General features: G+C 38.0%; 3 protein-coding genes across 4 annotated transcripts in view; all 3 read right to left on the bottom strand.

Annotated features, from left to right (window-relative positions):
• The window catches only part of LOC117431048 (Na(+)/H(+) exchange regulatory cofactor NHE-RF2-like), a 39,730-nt gene extending 36,801 nt beyond the window's left edge, over nucleotides 1-2,929 (bottom strand). Inside the window, exons 1-2 of one of the 2 annotated variants that reach the window (XM_058995793.1) lie at nucleotides 1,970-2,929; nucleotides 996-1,238 (exon numbers count right to left, since the gene is read on the bottom strand). In XM_058995793.1, coding sequence (XP_058851776.1) covers nucleotides 996-1,238; nucleotides 1,970-2,176 — 450 coding nt within the window. In that variant the 5' untranslated portion in view covers nucleotides 2,177-2,929. The remainder of the gene's footprint in view (nucleotides 1-995; nucleotides 1,239-1,969) is intronic. The other variant, XM_034051632.3, reaches the window with a different exon arrangement.
• A 589-nt stretch (nucleotides 2,930-3,518) lies between these two features.
• Nucleotides 3,519-8,616, bottom strand: LOC117431806 (high choriolytic enzyme 1-like). The gene is made up of 12 exons (XM_058996601.1): nucleotides 8,545-8,616; nucleotides 8,391-8,424; nucleotides 7,848-7,895; nucleotides 7,302-7,451; nucleotides 6,963-7,080; nucleotides 6,650-6,828; nucleotides 6,130-6,211; nucleotides 5,860-5,984; nucleotides 5,431-5,580; nucleotides 4,741-4,850; nucleotides 3,943-4,163; nucleotides 3,519-3,810 (listed from the first exon to the last, which is right to left on the bottom strand). Exons 1-12 carry the CDS (start codon nucleotides 8,614-8,616, stop codon nucleotides 3,798-3,800), a joined length of 1,302 nt encoding a protein of 433 aa, XP_058852584.1. The 3' UTR covers nucleotides 3,519-3,797.
• Nucleotides 8,617-13,418: 4,802 nt separating this feature from the next.
• On the bottom strand, nucleotides 13,419-19,231 carry LOC117431252 (Golgi to ER traffic protein 4 homolog). Its single transcript, XM_034052012.3, has 9 exons — nucleotides 18,956-19,231; nucleotides 17,402-17,480; nucleotides 17,084-17,165; nucleotides 16,702-16,851; nucleotides 16,235-16,373; nucleotides 15,950-16,090; nucleotides 15,751-15,826; nucleotides 15,528-15,600; nucleotides 13,419-14,987 (listed from the first exon to the last, which is right to left on the bottom strand). The coding sequence occupies exons 1-9, from the start codon at nucleotides 19,096-19,098 to the stop codon at nucleotides 14,899-14,901; spliced, it is 972 nt and encodes a 323-aa protein (XP_033907903.1). The 5' UTR covers nucleotides 19,099-19,231; the 3' UTR covers nucleotides 13,419-14,898.
• Between the last annotated feature and the right edge of the window lie 1,143 nt (nucleotides 19,232-20,374).

Genomic DNA, 20,374 nt, shown 5'->3' with positions numbered 1-20,374 from the left:
AATCTCATTTTCCACAGTGCAGATTAATAAGGCATTTAGTTTATAGACTTGCTGATGCTTTATAACCTGCCCCGCAGAGGGATCCAACAGCCCCAGTAATTAGAAACAATGGGATCCTAACAGAAAACAGGCCTATCGAGCAAGGCGCTGCCACACTCAACGCCAGTAAACTGGAATCAATTGCAGAAACGGCTTCCTTCCTCCACCAAGCAGTACAGAATGTCTAAAGGGAGTACACCCAAGGGGGAGAGAAATTAATATGAGGCAAAGTCCTCCGAAACGCTTTCATTCTGATCAGTGAAATATTAGAAAACAGAATCAGAAATGCGACCAGGTTTGTTGCAGAACAGGCCATGCTGATCGTGATTTTCTGAAGACATGGAGCTTTGAAGCGATTGGGAAGGACAGCATTTCAATTATGCAGACTCACCAGCATCTCAATTTACCCAAACGTGTCTCCGACAGCCTGCCTGTTGGTGGTGTTGATGCTTTGTTTACTGTGCGCAGGAAAGTAAAGTGAAAAGAAAGCAGTCCTCCTGTCTCTCTCACAGTGTCATTTGTGGATAACTCTTCTTACAGTTGTACATGCCAGCAGCATACTGCTGCAATTGTTAAGGTGAAACTGCATATCAATGCAATCCTTTACCAAAAGGTCAGCTACCTAGAATATTTTTTTTCTCATTAAGATTTTTTTTAGTTTGGATTTATCATATCATTTTCCAGGAGGAAACCATACATTAGAGCCTGATTGTATTTTAAATGGTACAGCAGTACACTGTTGGTTACATGCAAACATTATATAATTTTAGCTCCAAGAACCGATTACATAACCAACTGAACTCATTTCATGCATCCTGCATCCATTAATGCACTATACAAATGGCTTGAAGGCATCAAAATCTCAATATGATAACCTGCCAGCATTGCCTTTAAACTTGGCACTGGCCCACAGTAAATGAACAGAGGACTTGAAGGTTAACAAAAGCAGCTCTTACCTTTTTCCTGCTCTCAGAGCTGTGTGTTCTGGACATTCTCTTGGGCGCTTCACTGTTGAGCGCTAGCTGTTGTTTCCATGCTGTCCCGTTCTGTTTCACGGCAGCCTGTCCTGGGACAGACACCCCGCTGTGGGCCATCTCCTCCGTGCAGGTGAGACGCAGCCCACGCAACAACTCGTCCGTCTCTTTATCCACCACTAGCAGGCGGGTCTCCTTCTCCACGGCTTTAATCCGCTGGACCACCTGATGTCACAAACAAAGTGGTCAACAGTATAGTATCCCTCAAGCACGCTCCAAAAGCAGTGCTCTCTCTATACTGTATAGCCGACTTGATGTAGCTTCCCCATGCAGTTGCTTTTTCCAGATTATGTGTGTGAACAAGAGATATGTTTGGCAAACAGATGGTGGAGAGGTTTGTGCCCCTACAACTAAGATTGCTTTTTGGGAACTTTCCATGAAAAGTAAACTGTACTTTCAAACTCGCATGCTGACTGATACAAGGGGCATAGAAGACTAAACTAAGTATGAATATTATGTCTTAAAAAGAGAGACAAAATTTGAAAAACCATGATATCTTACACTGCTATGGGTCTCACAAACAAAGAAATAATTTCTGAAGTCCATATATTGTAGATTTCTACATTACTGATTCAAATTTTAAAAAACAATACCTATGCATGACACAAAATGTAGCCTACATTTACAGTACTAGCCTATTAGCTGAAATTAAGTAAAGAGGGTATTACAAAATTGATCAACTACTGATGTTTACTTTTGAAGAGCATGTTCATAAACTTCACTGCCAACAAGGCCTGCGTGTGCTAAGCTTGTGTTAAATTTGGGAGAAACTGGAGTAACTAACAGTACACTCCATACAACACTAAAACATTCGTGCAATAAGCGTGAGTGAGGGGGGTGACAAAGCAGCATATGGGTGTTATTTAACACTAAATCGATTGTATTGTTACCCTTACCTGGTGATGGGTTTCCTTTTCCACGTTCACGCCGTTCACCTCCACAACACGGTCACCTGCGTGCATTCCCGCAGCCTCAGCCGGCGAGTTGGCTTCCACTTTCCGAATGAACTGCCCGTTTTTACCCTTCTCTCCGTGGAGATGGAACCCGTAGCCATTGTCTCCTTTAGACATGCAGCAAAGTCGTGGCTTGAGATCTTTTGCCATTTAAAAATAACAACGGAACAATATTTGTATGTACTTTTATCTCCACTGATAAAAAAAAAAAAGGCTAAGGAGGTTGAACTTGTTTTCTGCGACACATTTAACTGTCACGAAAAACAGTCAAACCTAGTCCGGTTTGTTTATATTTTAGAATTGTTTCTTTGAATCGTCGCTCCAATTCTAAACAATAACAACAATAATGGTGTCAATAAAATAAAATAAACACCGATTATTTTATATCCACAGGCGATGTAAAAAATATATATATTGATGAAAATATATCAAGCTGTTTGCTCGTTCGCTTTAACACCACAATATAATCCTAACGTCCAACCATCACTTTCTAAAAGAAAAAAAAAAGTTGTCAACAGCGTTCAAACTGATGATAGTAATGTTACACAAAAAAAAAAAAAAAAAGTGTTCGGTCTTTCTTATGGAATGCTTGTACTTTGCTAACTGACAGCCTGTTTTTCAATTTCTACGCATGTACCAGGAGCGAGTACGTCGTTAAATGCATCAGTTTTCTTTCTGAGTGGTGCCTGTGCCACAGAGCACCACCTCCTGCGTCTCTTCTGTCCTTCGTCCACACCTCCCAGTTGGAGTTTAGCATTCAATTACGCTCCGAGTTTAATTAAACAGATCGCTCGGACGAGTTGAGGCGCATGACCACTGTCCCCAAAGCAGACACTAAAAACTTTCAGCTGGCAGTCGTGCGGTTACTTAATTCTGTACTCCACAGTACCGTCTGGCATTGTACCTTTTCTGTCCAGCACAGCGCATTTTTCATTCATTTTTTTTTTTTTTTTTTTTTGTATACTGACAACAGTCCTGATATTTATACATTACTTTATTTACCTAAAGTCAGTATCTGGATCTTTGACTTTATTTTGTGTTTGAACAGTAACGTCATATGACAGTTTGTTTGAGAAGCGTTCTATCCAGCCCATGTCATGTGTGTTCTTCATTTTGGCATATGTCATACGCAGTTTGTCCCCCACTTCTACTGTGGCTTCAGGGTTTTCTTGCACAGGTGCCCGTGTGTGTATCACTTGCACAAAAAGGGAATTGTCGTTTTTATTCATTGAGACGTGGAAAGGTGGAAAACTTCCCATCAGGAAAAGTATTTACATCCGTGAATTTATATTCAAATTAATAACACACAACAGAAAACGTACTGTTGATAAACCTGCCTTGTTTGGTCCACTCTTTACTTTCTGACACTGCCCTCTGCTGGCCACAATTGTTGACAGTTGTGCACACAGTTTCACATAAAATCTAATCTTTTTTTTTTTTTTTTTTTTTTTAATAAGCAATCATTCATATTTTACAATACATGGTACAACATTTGGCCTCTCCTTTTGAGATGGGGGGGATTCATTTAACAACTTTCATGAAAATAATAAAATAGACTGTTCTTGGATTCCTTCACAGCAATCTAGGACTCAAAATACCAGACTTTGTACAGATCCTTATTTGTCAAGTAAAGTACAGCAAAGTGAATTTTATTTTGACTTTCAATATTTTAGATTGTGTATCCTTCCTCTGGAGAGAAATAGTGCTTTCTTCAGTCCCCCCCATCCCTCTGTGAAGGATGTTACTTGCAGGTTTTGACATGTTCTCCTATTCAAAGATATAACCTGAAACAAAACAAAAACATCTATTACAGTACTTGATTTGGAAAGAAACCATCCATCAAAACACCATTGCACATTGTAAACGGTGATTGTATATGATGTAGTTCATATCTGACATAAATAAATAATAGTTACATGTAGGATATATGAAATCCTTTGCTGGCCACGTTTTCATCGCTGTGGAACACGATAAGCAGGTCCTTGCCAGAGGAAGTCAGGGGCTTGGGGATGTAGGAACCACACAGCCTGGGTCCCATGATCCTGGAGTCAATGGAGGGCCCATCATGCACCTCAATGTAGTCCCACAAGCACTTCACAGAGTATTCCACATCCAGGGACTGAAATATTAGCTCTACCTGTTTGCTCAAAAGACATAGCAAGTTTGAAAATCACATTGATATTTATATTGATTTGGTACTGAAAGAAATGTTTTTTCACGATGAGCAAATTCAATTTTGATAAACAAAGACAATTCATCAGCAATTCTAAAACAATGATTCTGTATATTTTGTTTTGTTAAATCAAAAATTGATCCTGGAGATATAGAAAGTTTGGTAACATTTTCGTTTTAAATAAACATCCGTGACCATGTTATTAATTGTGCTATTACCAGTTTTATATACTGAATTACAAAGTATTTTTTGCAAAGTATTTTTGCTACCACTTGTTATAAAAATTGTATAATTCCTAGCATTCATGTATATAACTATCCTTATAAAAGGTACTGTATATCTGTAGTTTTATTGTGCTTTTCCCATTGTTATATACTATAGTATACCACATTTATTAATAAGATTTACCATATCTCGCTGTGCTTCACAATGCTTAACCATGCTTTTATGATACTATGCTTTTACTAGGGCACTTGTGATGGATCACTGAATTAAAGCACTAAGTTTTGGGAAAATAAAAAATAAATAAAATAAAACTTACCCTTGATGTGGCACTTATTTTCCACTGACAGTCTTTATTGTTTGGGTATAGATTAGGATAATCTGGAGAAAAGATTTCCCCAGATGAACTCTCTAATAATCCACCACAATCTAGTAAAAAAAAAATGGACATTATTAGATCCCATATAGACTGGATACTCACCGTATAACTCCTAGCATTCCCTTGTTGTAGAACTATGTATGCTCGAAATACCACTATAGTGTTTTCAGTGTAAACTGCTTGTGGTATAACAGCTGGTTGCCATGTACAAAGAAATATCAGCATGAACATAGAAACCAAAGAAGAGTTTAGAAAGGAGAAAAGGCCATTCGGCCTTGTTAGCACACCATTCTCCCCCGAACTAGAGGATCTCATTTAAAAGCACAGAATCGAAACTTTTTTTTTAAATGATCCCAGTGTTTTAGATCCTGCCACATCACCTGGTAGGCTATTTAATGCATTTATAACTCTGTTAAAAAAGTGCTTCCTTTTCTAGGCTGAAAATATTGAATTATTTTAACTCATAGGCGTTGATAATGTCCTGGCTATGATTTAATTTACCCAGATGGGTCTTGCCATGGTAAGTATTACAGTAGCTAGCTAACAATCAGTTACCACGATAGCAGTAGATGTTTGACCTATGAAAACCATTAGAAATATCTAGATATCTTTTTTTTTGGTTTTACTTACCGTTGCCTAATTGGATTAAAGGTTGTCCAAGATATTGTCTCCAATAGTTGGCAACAGATAGTTGTTTCGTGGTTGTGGTTGTGGTTGTAGTCGTGGTTGTGGTTGTGGTAGGCCTTGTGGTGGAAACTGGCATAGGATTTGTAGTAGCATCTAATGAATATAAAGTAAAAACATGTTTTTATTATCTTTTATAAATACTCAGGCACATATACAGTATATTGTAACACAGTATATAGGATTTTCCACCTGAAACTGATCAGGATGAACTTTTGTGGCAGTAAATATGGTTTTCAGAATGAAAAATGAAATTGCTTCAGGAGCAATACTCCAGTTATTAAAAGATCTAAAGCATGTGGATATGATTATCAAACCAGGTCTAGGTAGTCAGTTGAAAAAAATACATAAATAATACAAATAAAAAAGACCTACCACACGAGTATAGTCGGTTTACTCTCAGAATATCAATAGAGCTCAGCCTGGTCCTTTGTCCGATCAGTACGTAATCTGGTTTCGTGACTATAGTTGGCAGCATAGAATTTTTGGAAAAAGAATACCTGTAACATAATTATAAACAAAATAAATAGGGTGTATAATACAGCAAGCTGAACAAAAACGTGAAGCACATTTCTGATGACATTCAACGTTCTCACAGTCCTAAGTAGCAAGCAGACACAGTGTAAACTGCAGGAAGACACTTGCCTGCCGTAGTGCATAATCGAGCCATAGTCATATTTGGTTCCCAGGTTGTTGGTATTAAGGATTTGGAATTGATCTTCTCGGCCTGTTAGATAAGTGGGAAAAGAAATTTCCAGTGTAAGAATGCACAGTTCCAGCCAAATTAGGGATTAAACAGATGAAAATTAAAATTAAAACAGATGTTCAAGTTAACGTCATAACCACCCTTTAAAATTTGACGGCAGCATACTAAAAACATAGCAAAATAAAATGGGCCCATACCAAAGATATTCTATAATAACTTTATCCATACCAATCGTTTTTTTGTTTTTTTTTCCGAAGTCCATTATAGAAAAATAAAAACAAAAAACTGTCCTCCCGGTGGTTCAATAATAAACCATGGCAAAGTTGTGCTGTCAGTCAAAACACACATTATCAAATCAGAGCATATTAAAAAAACATGGCAAACCAGGGTAACTGCATGGGGAAAGTGCATAAACACCATGGTGAAGTTTTCTAAGGGTTGTGATATATGAACACAGACCTGGTTGGATGTTATCCACCATGATAGTGATGTAATCCTCCCTGTCGCTCCGGTTGTGTTCATGGTAGAAGCCCAGAGTGTGCATAAGCTCATGGATGATTATTCCTTTATATAGACAGCCAATTCGTGAAAATGAGATCGGCTGTTCCCCACCACTCCGACCAAAGTAGGACCAGCATCTAAAAAAGCGAATCATATTTTATAATTGACGGGACGCTGGTCTACCAGAGTTCCTTGCCTTAGGAGTTAGGACTGTTTAAGGTTATCAGTGTACTGAACGAATACAGAAATCATACAACGACCACAAACTTACCCATCCAAGGGCTGTACGTGAAGGTAGTCCATCTCATTCGTGTAAGAGACAAACCGAATGCAGCTGACTTTGGCATATTCCGACATTGCATCTGTGATTACTGCCTGCTCAGATGGAGCTGCAAACAGAAAGGAAACATGATACCATACTTGATTAGCTGAGAAGTGTTGATATTAGTTGAGAAAATGTGATTACCTTTACCAGCCTTCTAAGGTTCTGCAGAAAGATAAAATGAAGTGCTAAATGGTACGTCAGGACACTAACTGAAGAAGACAGTCAGACCGATAGACCGGCAGATACATTGACAGGCAGATACATTATACAGATCTGTACACTTACAATACTCAGTGGATATCTTGTATGGAATGTACACAAAGCCGTCATCTGATCTGGGCCAGAAACAGTCGTTCGTCGGGCAGAACATTGCAGTCCTGCTGTTGGGGACAGCAATATCTCCAAACTTGATGGAGTAATGTCTTGTCACGAGAGCTGTTAAAAGGGTTTAAAATAACAAGGAAACAGTAAGTTCAGCGTTCTTCTACGTGGTCTTCAGTTTGCATCCTAAAACAATTGAATTACTATATATATATATATATATATATATATATATATATATATATATATATATATAAACAATCTGTAACTTTCAAACTAGGTTTTAAATAACCAAGGCTTTAAAATCAATTTTCTTACTGTTATTTGCAAACTAATCCTTTTTGTATTAAACAACAAAGTCATCCCAATGGACCAACTCCAACTAGACCATGTGACCTACAGTGGCTTTACAGACCATGTGACCTCCACTGGTCATATATCCAGGTAGCTGTCATTTATTAGAGCTATTCCGTGACTCTGTTCATTTTCTACATGATTAATAAGACTTACCTATGTTGGCATTAGCCTGGATGATTTTATCCATGACAACCCAGGGTTCTGTCAGAGAAAAAAAGAGACAATAATCATTCCTGCTTTTTCCTGGCTGTCAATAATATACTCCTGTCTTCAAAGAGATTAGACCTTTGCAAACGATAATAATCTGAATGCAAAAATCTATGAACTATTCTAAATCTTATTTCTAAGACCTCAATGTAATCTTAGCCATTCCATGAAAATGGTACGTTTGTTACATTGAGATCAGATCTTTGCTATGCATTTGGACTTGCCAGTATTCTGATTTAACAATCTTTAATGTGAAGTTCAAAAAAGGTTGTAATTGTCAACTATTTTACTTTATTTAGTAGAAGTAGAAAATTATTAAAAAGCAACTTTAAAAAAAACCCTTATACTATAAAATAGCATCAACTAACAAACATCGACTAAAATCAGTACAGGGCATTAGTTATGACCACCACACTCCCCAGAGCTGTTTTTTATTTTCACTTGACTCCTTTAAAGAATATAACATAACGGATCTAGCTCAAGACTTACCTAAATCTGTATCTTTTGCACCTGAGTTCTCATTCTGAAAAGAAGAAGGAAAAAATAAGGTATTGTGGAAGGTACAAAAATCATCTGTAAGAAAAGTGCATTTGCACACTGAAGAAGTAGACAAATGTTTCAGATAATGCCAAAACCGACTTACCGTGATTGGCAATGCATAGACCTGGGCAATGAAGCCAAGCACAGTGACACCAATGAGGGACTTCATGTTCATCCTAGCTTGACACTGGGGAGCTGAGACCCTGCTCTGTTCTTATACGCTGTGTGTCTTGCAGAGCCATATTGACCTGCCCACCTCAACTAGGCTAGAATCTTAATGACCAATCAGGGATCATTCTTTATCCTAATGATCATGCTGGGTATGCAGTTCAACTACATTTAAGCAGCCAGTTTAAAAGTATATACAGTTATCTCCGGCTAAGAGAACACCCCTCGGGAAGCAAGCAAAGTGTTCTCTTAGCTGAAGTGTTCTCTAAGACGGAGTGCTGACCACAGACAATATGAATCAACCGTGGTAAAGTTGGTTTGAAGTTTGATATTCATTTGATATTCATAACCATATCACCTAGACTTTTCAAACCAACATTATTGGGAAGCTGACCAGTTGTGAATATATTCACAACCTTTCCTTTAACTGTGAAACCTATAATTTGTGAAAATCAATACAATAGCCCATATGCGTGTATAGTAAATATGCATGAATAATTAAGCTTTGGCAGCCATTTCACCTAGACCAGTGGTTCCCAACTTGTGGTCCGCAGACCACTTGTGGTCCGGGAGTAAACTCCAGATGGTCTGCAAACAACTCCCAAAATGTGGTTACACAGTTCTTGCAAAAACCCATTTCTACACAAGCACTCATTGTGCTGTTACTAAGCAATGCAACACACAGCTTTAACCACGAGATATATAATTATAAGATACGTATGCAGTCTGCATTTTACCCCTTTATCTGTTTTTTTTATGATGTGTGTTATATATTACAGCTCCTGATGCAAAGCCACCGTTAACTGAAGCAGCTTTCTAATGTGAAACAAATACTAACTAAATAACTTACACATTATGAAGACACATTTGTCTTGTCAAAATTTTTTAAAAAAAAGCGCAGCCATGCGGTGCAGTCGTGGAAATCAGAATACACAACGAGGCAATGATAAATTGAAAGATTGAATAAACCAAGCAGTGTTCCTCAAGACACTCTCGCAATGACAAGTTAGTTTTGAAATGATTGAATAAACTATTTGAATTTAAGTTTGATGATGATGAGTTATCAGGTTACAAAACAGTACTGTACCAGTGTTCTTTTAAGCAAAGGTGTTCTTTTAAGCAAAGTTCCATTTACGATGGGAGGTGTTCCTGTACGCGGATACAACTGTATAATAACCCTGCATTCACTGTTAAACCAAAGTCATAATGATATGATTTACTACAGAATATCAATTAAACTTAAAAAAAGAACCTTGATACCTTGGAAAATGTGAATTTACTTTTTGTTTCTTTAGCTGTGGTAATAAACCAGACTTTCAATGTAATTATGATTATTTAAAATAAGTTTATGATCTCCCATTATAATTGGACAAATATTGCTCTCATACGTACCCATAAAACAATATGTGGCATATTGAGGCCAGTGATTAGTCAAATTTTATTTAGTTAGTTAAAGTAAAATAATCTGTCAGGTACACACAAGTGTTTCAGCTTGTATGCCAAAGATGGCATCTGCCAAAATATTTCTTCACTTGACTTAGTTTCTTATACTTTTACCTTCCTTTCAAATAAAAAGCATCTATTTATCCTGTTCATTTGTTTTTATTCCTTCTAGTTCCATGTGTTTATATGTTAAAATATGCTTTGCATTTTCTATAATCTCTATACTGTTTATTACTCCTAGTTGAACCTGACAAATGCATCTTCCTGACTGTGAGATACACTAAGCACTCACAATTAAGAACATAAGCACAAACGAAAAGTTTGGGAACGAGAAAAGGCCATTCGGCCCATCAAGGCTCTATCTGTGGTGTTTAGTTAATTCTGGTTTACAGCATCTTTCTCAATGTTTTTTATTTTTTTATTTTTTTATTTTTTATTTTATTTACTGAAGCTCATTCACAAGCAAAAAGAATAACCCAAAACACGAGCCAAACAGGGTCCATGTGGAGTTTCTCAGATTCCCAGATATTCAGAGAGATAGCGTCATCGGTGTTTGTGTGTTGGTATTTACTACATGATGGATAGCAACAAGAAAAGCCATGGGGCTCTTTTGTTTGTTTAAAGGTAGTTTTGATTGTAGTGATCCTAATTTCACACTTCAAATATGCATGCTATTTCACAGTTTTACTCTGATAAAGACTTGCCGTATCTGTTGGCCAACTGGAATTTAATCTTTTGTCCTTTCACCAGGGTCACTATCATGTAAAATAGGAACTTGATCACTATCACTTGCCTGCAGCACTGATCAACCCAACAGGACCAACCCCATTCCACACTACAGCGCACAGGTGCTGCCTTTTTTTTATTCCTAATCAGAACCTTTCCCCAAAACATTTGGGATGCCAATGGTGCAGAATGAACACCTGCAAGATTTATTTATTAGTAATGCACACGGAATCCATTCTGTAACACACAAATCTTCCTATTGAAAGTCTGTTTCAGTCAGGATCTCACAGTGTGGATAGAGCTGATAGTTTACACAAATTAAAATTATGACATTTGGTTTATTCTACAGAAGTATGTAAGGGCTGCTTTTGTAAGTGACGAGGCATTTAGGCCAAACGGAAGCAGACAGATAAAAAACAACAATTGCAACAATTCTCAAAATGTATTACGAAATCTCCAGGATCTATATATATATATATATAATTACAGGCACCTAATGGACCAGAGTAAAGGTATGTTCCAGCTAGCATGAGAAGGCTGTCTTTACTGGGTCATGAGATTTCAGCCCTTCTATACTGCTGAAATATAAAGTGATCCTGCATCAACTTCTGGGTATCTACTCGACGTGGAACAGGGAAAATATAATCCTGGTTGTGTGAAATCTGCAAAAGGAACGAGTCCAAGAGCAGGATCTAGAAAGCAGTGGTATCTTTTGCATCTTGGTAAACCATATTAAGTTGACAAAAGAATGTGAATATTTTGTTGTACAGTTTGGAAACAGTAAGCACCACACATCATCATTCACTTTATTGTTATCTCAAATATATAATTACTTGCAAACAGTAAACCTGATACAAATTAATGACAGCATTACCCTATGCTTTTGCTTTTTATTGATTTATTGTCTTGGCCAAAGTTTCCCTGCACAGCCTGTAGTGTACCATGCTTTGGCATGCTTCCATACTGGAAGCCTTGGTTTTACATTCCCAGCCACTTCATCCCATACGAGATGATGCAGTCTAGTACTATGAGGTCCACATCATGGATGTCACTCCAGCTGCCCTTGCTTTTCTTTTCTTTCCTTCAAGATGCAGTCGATTGTAGAGGCTTGTTTTCTATAGGTTGATCCTTGAATGCTTAACTGCTGCTCTGTTCTCCACAGAAGGGTATGATAATACGCTTGGCTGATGGTACCGTAGGAGGTAAAAACACGACTGCAGTAATGAACCATTCCTTCTGTGATGTCAAAGGGAGATTTCAAGGGTTAAAGAGCTCTTTTTTTAAATTTACGCAATTATTCCAAGTAATTCTTATTGCTGTTACTCAAGACATTGTGTTTTTAGTAAGTCAGTGTTAAAGGTGCTTTGACTTTCACTTCATTTGATCCGGAGTTCTAGGCCACCATCTAGGCTAGATTACCCAATGTGTCTTTAAATTGGTAAGCACAAGCACCATTTACTGCACAACAGTTATTGACAGCAGTGCTGGAGCAATTGCAATACAAAGCAATCAGAACGGTTGTAAACATCATAAAAAACCAAGGGGACCTAAAAAAAAAAAAATACCTAAATCAAACTGGAAGCTACTTGCTCTTAAAAATCGGAATACTTTACCTAAATATCCGAACACCTGTATCCCTGTTGTATAAACACTCATTTATACAAACACCGGAGCGGTTTGGAAAATTAAGGTTCTACTGCACATGATAAATATGTGGTGCTTGTCACTTAAAACCGCATAAGAATATTCTTCTCAAAGAAATAGAAAGGCCTGGAAGAGCCCTAGATTGGGTTTAGTTGAGGGTAGGGTGGGTTGAGAGGTGGGATGAAGGATGAAACAATAATAAAAGCATTTATATGTAGTTTCTTGTAGTTTTTGTTGTTTGTTTGTTTTAATTTCCCTGTCCGGTAGCACATAATGTACTGCATAATTGTGGCTGGATTAAAAAAAATAGTAACATAGAGGGATGGCTCATCATATGTGATACAGAAATGTGCATTACAGGGTTAATTATTAGTAAGGTCACTTTTTTCTCAGTAGTCATTTACATTCTGTGGTGAATGGCCAGCCACTAGTGTTAAAATAAAGTACATCATCCATTACTTCAAAACACCCAATCAGAATTCAGGTAAACTAAGGTTTTAGCTGGTGCCTTCAGGGTTCTGTTTAATAATAAATGGGTGGTATTGTTCTGTCAGTTAGTAATGGCTCTCTGTGAGAGCTATGTGTGAACAGCATCCATCATTATCAATCTGTTAAAGGGGGGTTATCAGTTCAGTGGAAAGGCGGAGCATTTTCCAGAGAAAAGCTAACTAAGCAAAAGAAATGGAAATAAAAACGAGATTAAAAGATTACAGGAGGGAAGATTTCTGGTAAATCCATAAGGATAATCCATCAGAAAGTGTCCAGGTCATTTTTGTTTGCGTTGGTCAGTTGTCCTAATGTGGCAGAAAACTGAAATAAACCCTGTACATGCTGTCTAAATGAGTGATCGTGTTCTTCTAAATGTTTCCTAAACGATACAAAAACAGCACCACGTCCAATGTTTTAAACTGCAGAAACCACTTTACTTGACTTCAAGTTTGACCTGAGTACATCACTTTTTCAAACACAAGTCAATAAAACTCTTGACAGCTTACACATTGTGAGGTAAATTTTTATCAAATATTAAATAAAACAAACAAAAAAATATGGATCTAAAAGCAGAGGTGTAATAAATATGAAAAATGGCTGAAGTCAAAACAAATCTAAAGTTTCTCTTTAACAAATGAAAGCAGATATTGGCAGATACAGCGCTTCCCCTTTATAACGCTGTAGTCGGAAGTATTATAAAGGGCAACCTTATAAAGGGGGAGCACTGTATACAATCCCATGTGGGGGCTGGTTTAAACCACATTACGATTTCACAATTAAGATGTTCTGGGTTACAGAATGCACTTTCCATTTAATTAATTTTTTTAAAAACACCTCCCACTGTCACACGAATTCATGAAAAAAAAAAAAAAAAAAAAAAAAGATATATACACATCATGCAGGTCCAAAAACAAATATGACTGTAGCTTTAAACGGATTGTATGTTAAATAAGACTCAAAATCTTAACCTGCAAGACACATGTGGGTTTTGTATCACAATTTAACGGAATGCTTCGAATATTTTTCCAGGATAGAATTAGTTGGAGTCCGTTTTGTGCAGAATTGTCAGAAAAATACATGCAGATTGCCGTTGTTAAATTCTCTTGTTCATAGTTCATGTTCTGTACATTTTAGAATTATGGCAACAATGGATTATTGGTTCTACACTTGTGGGGTTCCAAAGCTTAATTGTTTCCCATAAGTCATTGGCCAATACATCATAACATAAAAAAAGACAAGGAAATAAACCAGGGCCTCAATTTAATCAAAGTTTATGGCAACGTTGTTTACTATACTTTATACTGTTGATGGCGCTGCCATCGATTTAATTTATTCTAGGCTCAGGTCACTTTTTGCCAAGTAAGGAGAAAAGATGCACATATTTAGTTGAACAAGCTGAATGTGGTTCTCCTTTAATGCACATAATTAACTCCAAACAGGTGAACCAAACAATATCCCACAGTCTCCATTAGTGACAGTATAACATATAAATTGTATAGGCCTACTATCTTCATTCATACAGGAACATAGGTTTGTGAATCCTTCCGCTGTAGCTCAAGACAAATCAAATATGACCAGATCAGCAGGTGTTATTGATAAGGGAGGCAGACTGACTCATCCAGACTAAATCTGGTTACTTAAACCTCTAATGATGCTACTACGACAAACCACTTTACTATGACTGCAATGCAGCCCTAACACTCATATCTACAGTAAGTGGAGCTGATTTGGACTGAAACTGGGCAAAAAAGGAGCCTTTTCCCTTTTTATTGAAAGGAAACCCACCACAACACACCAGGGTAGTATCTTGGAATGAGGTTGTGTGATAAACCATTACCAACATTTTATCTGCAAACGAAGAAAAAGCCCTTTGCAGCTGCTCAGACGCAACACAGGAGTTGAGAATAATCACCTTGTTTTTATTATTAAAACAACCCGTCAGCCCAAATACTCCATGCAGCCCAAACACTTTGACCCCAGCCCTGGCTTAGTCCAGTTCAATGGGACTGCTGTCCTCCTGGCCCTCTTCTGCCTCCTCCTCTTCACTCGCCCCCATCAGGCTGTTCAGCAGGTTTCCTGAGAACACATTGTGAAAACCACTACAATTAAGCACTGCATGTGGGACATAATTTACCAGGGACTGCAATAAGACTCCTATTGCATAGCAGTATCACCCATTCCAGGTTTTAATGCATGCTTGATTAGCCATAGCATGTAGGTAACAAACTCAAGTGTGTTAATAAACTCCTAGTAAAACCAGGAATGGATCAAACTGCTCTGGAACGGGAGTTTAATTCCCAGCCCTGATTTTACCATGGTATTGAACTAACTCAAGACATTATACCCATCACTGTTTAATAATAAATCCTGTATTGTCTCTTATTACATAATAACTACATCTTATATAACAGTAGAGACACAACCTTAACTTAAAAGAATGTCATCTCCTGAGTTTGGAGGAGAGAGGTTCTGGCTGCTTAAACTGTGAAAAATGATGCCTCTTATAAAAAGAGGCAACCTGCACACAATGTTTGTGCACCTGCACCTAAAACTATGCTGAGGGAATTGAAAGAAACTGTAGAGTACACAGAAAAGTGTTCTTTAAGCATGCCTTACCTAACAATCCTCCGTAAGACGAGGACTGTTTTGGTGGTACTCCAAAGAAAAGCTGTCCTATTCTGTCGAGATACTGGAATGAAAATGTCACAAATATTTTATCAGACGGTATTAATCATAATTTGTTAGATTTTTCCGACTATTTAACTAGACTACTCATAGATTAGCAAAAGACAACATTAATAACTTTTACCCCAAGTCCTGCCATTTGACATTACCTTACCTCATTGTACATTGGATCTCTCTTCAGAGACGGCTGATATTGTTCACATAACACTGTAAAAACTGTTAATTTACCCCTGAAAGAAATCAAACAGGCAGAAAAGGACTTTAATGACTCTCACACTTCAAGTGTATTGTTTAGCGTGAAAGGATTTGAGCATTATCAAAGCCATTGCAAAATATACCCAATGGATACTTACCCATCCACAGCAAGTAATAGGAACCAAATAAAATTTAACAAAGGCTGTACAAAGGGCGGCCCCTTTTCTATGGAAGGATGTTTCTGTGTGTAGGTTGTGAAAACCACGGATGCGCTGGGTTTATTTTTTAAACACAGAAATCTAAAAAGGAGAGAAAGAAAAACTAAGGAAAAGAGGAAAAGGCAAACTGACATTTATTTCTATGCATCTTACTCTTGGTTTAACAGATTCAAACGATGCAGAGTCATTTCTAATATAATAAGATGTCTGTTATGGTATACACACTGTAAGACTGCTTGAGCCACAAACATGTCCACTTCGCTCCGGTACCCCTGAGATGCCGAGTACTCCACCAACATATCCGCACAGCCCTCACCGTCCGAAGAGTGTAGGAAGTGATACCGAGACTCACTATAGTTTTGCTCTGGGGAGAAAAGAGCAGCCTATTTCAACTTTAACTGCAAAGGTCATTTTCTATTATCAAAACCACAGTTTCTATTTCTTGGAGGTGATCTGGGAATGTGGGTGTGTGAGACAATGAAAAGGACTCTTCAAAGTGATCAACCTGTCAATCAAGCTGGGTAAGTAATCAGAGACAAGTCCTGCAGGTTCGCAAAGGGCAGTTTAATGATGGAGTTACACAGCTAAGAACATGGCTGATGGTGGCTACCTAAAAACCACTGTGGGAATGGGAGGTTGCAAAGGGGTTAAAGTGCTGGGGTTAGAGTGCCATTATAATTTTAAACCTTTACCTTTCCATAATGTGACGGCAAGCTGCTGATGCAGTTTCGGATGCCCCCGTTTACTTGAGCCTTCACTGGACCACTTTATCGCTCTGGAAACAAAAGCTACTCTTTCTGGGGTATTGGGATCCATCAGACTAAACAGCTTTGCCAAGTGTTCTGCAAGAAGGAAGGTAACCAGTGAAGTGCAGCCCTTATACAGCACAACATGTAACATGCTAGCATTAGCACAATTATCAATGACCTCACTGTTGTTCCGAATAATATGGGTTAACATAACTATAGTCATTTACTACAAGATCCAGTAGTTCTGAAACAGTCCCGGCCCCCACCCCATCCAAATTGGCACAATTTCCCACCTTAGCAATTAGTCATCAAAACATAAACATACCTAAAATTTCATCTGTCACTTCTGCACCCGATTTTTCAAGTGAGTCCAAAACCAGCATAGATAAATCAGCAGCACTATTTTGCTGTGGAAAGAGAAATATACAAGGGTTTGTAAAAAAAAAAAAAAAACGCTTAGGAGTACACTTTTAAATCTACAGGGATTTCTTTTAATTGTGTCTCCCAGTGCTGTCGCCTGCTACAGCCTCATGTTTCAGAGAAGCAGCAGGGATTCATCTCCAGCAAGCCTACTGGACAATACAAGGTTCAGGGATGGCACTGTTCACTGCAGTGCTGTATATCACTAGAAGAGTATACCTACCTGATTATGGCTGAAGAAAAGCACAGCTCCCGAATACATCAACTCTCTGGCTTCTGCATGTTTACCTTGTGACATATACCTGCAAGGAAAAAAATGCTGGGCTTCATTTACAGAGACAAACACTGTACAATTGGATGAAGTATTTTTTTTTAAAAGCTGTTTATTCAACATATGGCTATTTGCCTTTATATAATTAAACTGTGAGAAAAAGTAAGCGATTTGGACAGAAGATGGTGCTATAGCGATGCATGTAAATAGCAGGCTTCGTTTCTGGGTTTCTCTTTGAAAATTAACCCCTAGGGCAGTGGTTCCCACCCCCCAGTCCTGGGGACCCCCTGTGTCTGCTGGTTTGCATTCCAACTGAGCTCTCAATTACTTAACTAGACCCTTAACTGAACTGATAATTTCCTCAATTAGACCTTTTTAAATGTTATAGCTAACCTGAAATCTGCAACTGTTTAAGTGCTGAAAACAAATACAAAGGTCTAATTAAGCAAATTATCAGTTCAATTATGGGTCTAGTTAAGTAATTGAGACCTCAGTTGGGAATGAAAAACATTTTTTAAAACAGTCGTTAGCAAGTCTCGTCTTATTACATGGAGCAAGGAAGGGTGTATCATATCAGCTTGTGATTTTAACAGTAACATTTCACAAGATATTCTTGTTGATAACATGGCACTTTGCTGGTCGTATCACTATTTGAATACACTTGCCGGGCACGACTCTATTCAAATATTGAAAAGGCCAACAACGTTAGGTAAACATGTCCGGCTGTAATATAATAGCATTAGCACAATACAAATGTTGTTTTAAAATGTACCTAATATTCTAAAGCCCTCAATAATTGTATACAAAAAATAAATGACGCTGCCCATAGCTTTCCCAGCGTCAATGAAAAGTGTGAAGCTTTTTTTTTTTTTTTTTTTGGTCACTAATGAACTAAATGTAGACATTTCTTTAGCACTGGTATTGTACAGCAATAGCCCAGTATACTGTACTCTTATGGGGAGAAAAAAATGTCAGTATGCGTGCTTTTTTATTTCGTCTTTCCTCGATTGCTTTATGGTGCAACAACAGAAACACGAATGATACCGTATTTTCATTAGATAAATAGATAAGTGACATTCTGTCACAGTCAGCCTAAGTTGCGTTCAGGCTAGTTACAAACACTTCACTTTATCACTAGAATCACCACCGCTGTAGAGAACGCAGCTATACAGCGTCCATTTGCCTTAAGAATTGTCTGTTAAAATGTACACATTGGTAAATATGTCGTTAAAATACAACCGTGTGCTAATCGGAATTATTCAAGTGCTTGGGCCTGTTAGTGTTAAGAGTATATAAATACAACAAGCCAAGCCAACCTAACCCAACCCGTTTTAGTGACTAACACACAATCTGTTCAATCACAGCGGACTCCTGTAGACAGCTAACCAATCACAGAACAAACGGGCGGGGACTAAAGGGGATGGTTGTTCGGTTGAACGACAGAATGATCTGGAAAGCAGGCCTGAATCTTCGTGAGATTTTTTTTTATTTTTGATATTTACTCACCTAAAGAATAAAGTGCGGTACATCTGATGGGCTTCATAGTATTCCCCTTTCTCAACGCTGGCTCTTAATTTCCCTTCCACCCGCTGTACTCCTCCTCGATTCCGAGCACTGGAGCATGTTAGAACCTCCTGCTCCGACATCATCGTTTGTTCCCAGCTGCTCACCCTAATCTTACAGCCCAGGGAAAAAAAGCCACAAAACGGAACTGGCACCTCCGCGCTTCCGTAGCAGAGGATGAAAGTGCCGTGCTGTGCAACGCAGTCTGCAGTTTAATTTTTCAGAGATGTTCACTGTTAAGTCTGGCCCATTCTATATTGTGCATATAAGGATTTTGCTCATGTTTTATTAAGACTTCACAAGGCCCCTATTTGTATGACTGTAACATTGACAGCTCTTGAGCTATACACAGTTAGTAATAGGTAATGATTCACTGCTCCTATCATTGTGTAGTTTAATGCCTAATAAATTTTCTTAAATTTAGAAAGTCTTAACGCAGGTAAAGACGTTTACTTTTAGCAGAAACGTCTGTGTACTTAGGTACCTCAGCATTAGTTTTTTGAGTGTTGGAAAAGCACTCTTTAGAGCTTCACTAAGTACTTAATAATAATTATTAATATGCCGTTCTACATTACTGAAACTGAGAGTTCAATATTTCTAAGCGTTCGTGTGCTTTTCAGAATGCAGAAATACAGACACCAGAATTCACTGAACAAAAAACGGCTATCGCAGGAGCCATATGGTCACCCTGTCTGTAAGAAAACTAGAAATGAAAAGCTGAAAAAATGCATTTGAAAAACGTTGATAATACATCATTAAAAGAGAAAAGCGTATTTTAAAACCAAGCTGCTCTGGGTATCATGACCACTGTGCTGTTCCAACGGATGCACTTCCCAGTCTCACCAAGCAAGTTCATTTAAGTCTCAGTATTGAGGTGCTTAGTAAACAGCTAAAACATAAAAATGTAATTGATAGAGGGTCAAAGAAAGAACTATATTATTAATCTAATTAATATATCATGATGAAGATATAGTATAAGATGTGACGCATTTGGTAAGTCTGACACAAACACATCATGTTTCCATAGACCCAAAAGTGTCACACATCCAGTTCTCGTTTGTAATTAATTACAGGCCTGCGTCATACTGGCGGTGGAAAAGATTACAGTTCCATATAGACTGACAAGCACCAATCTCAATAAGAACGCAGGTGAGCTTGCACAGCACGGCAACATCAGGCATTGGAAACACAGTTTTAGGGTCTGCTCTCGTGAACCCTCAGGTTGGGCCTGGTCAGTATGTGGGATGGGGGATCCTTCAAGGATAATCAGGTGCTGCAGTGCTTGAAAAGCAGTGTTGATAGCTCAGTAGGGGGCACTCTTCCCCCACATGCCATTCTTTTAAATGTTTACATTTAAAAGAA

The sequence above is a fragment of the Acipenser ruthenus genome, chromosome 22 (genome assembly GCF_902713425.1).
Source record: "Acipenser ruthenus chromosome 22, fAciRut3.2 maternal haplotype, whole genome shotgun sequence".
Taxonomy (NCBI): domain Eukaryota; kingdom Metazoa; phylum Chordata; class Actinopteri; order Acipenseriformes; family Acipenseridae; genus Acipenser; species Acipenser ruthenus.
This window is presented reverse-complemented; position numbering and strand designations above follow the sequence as displayed.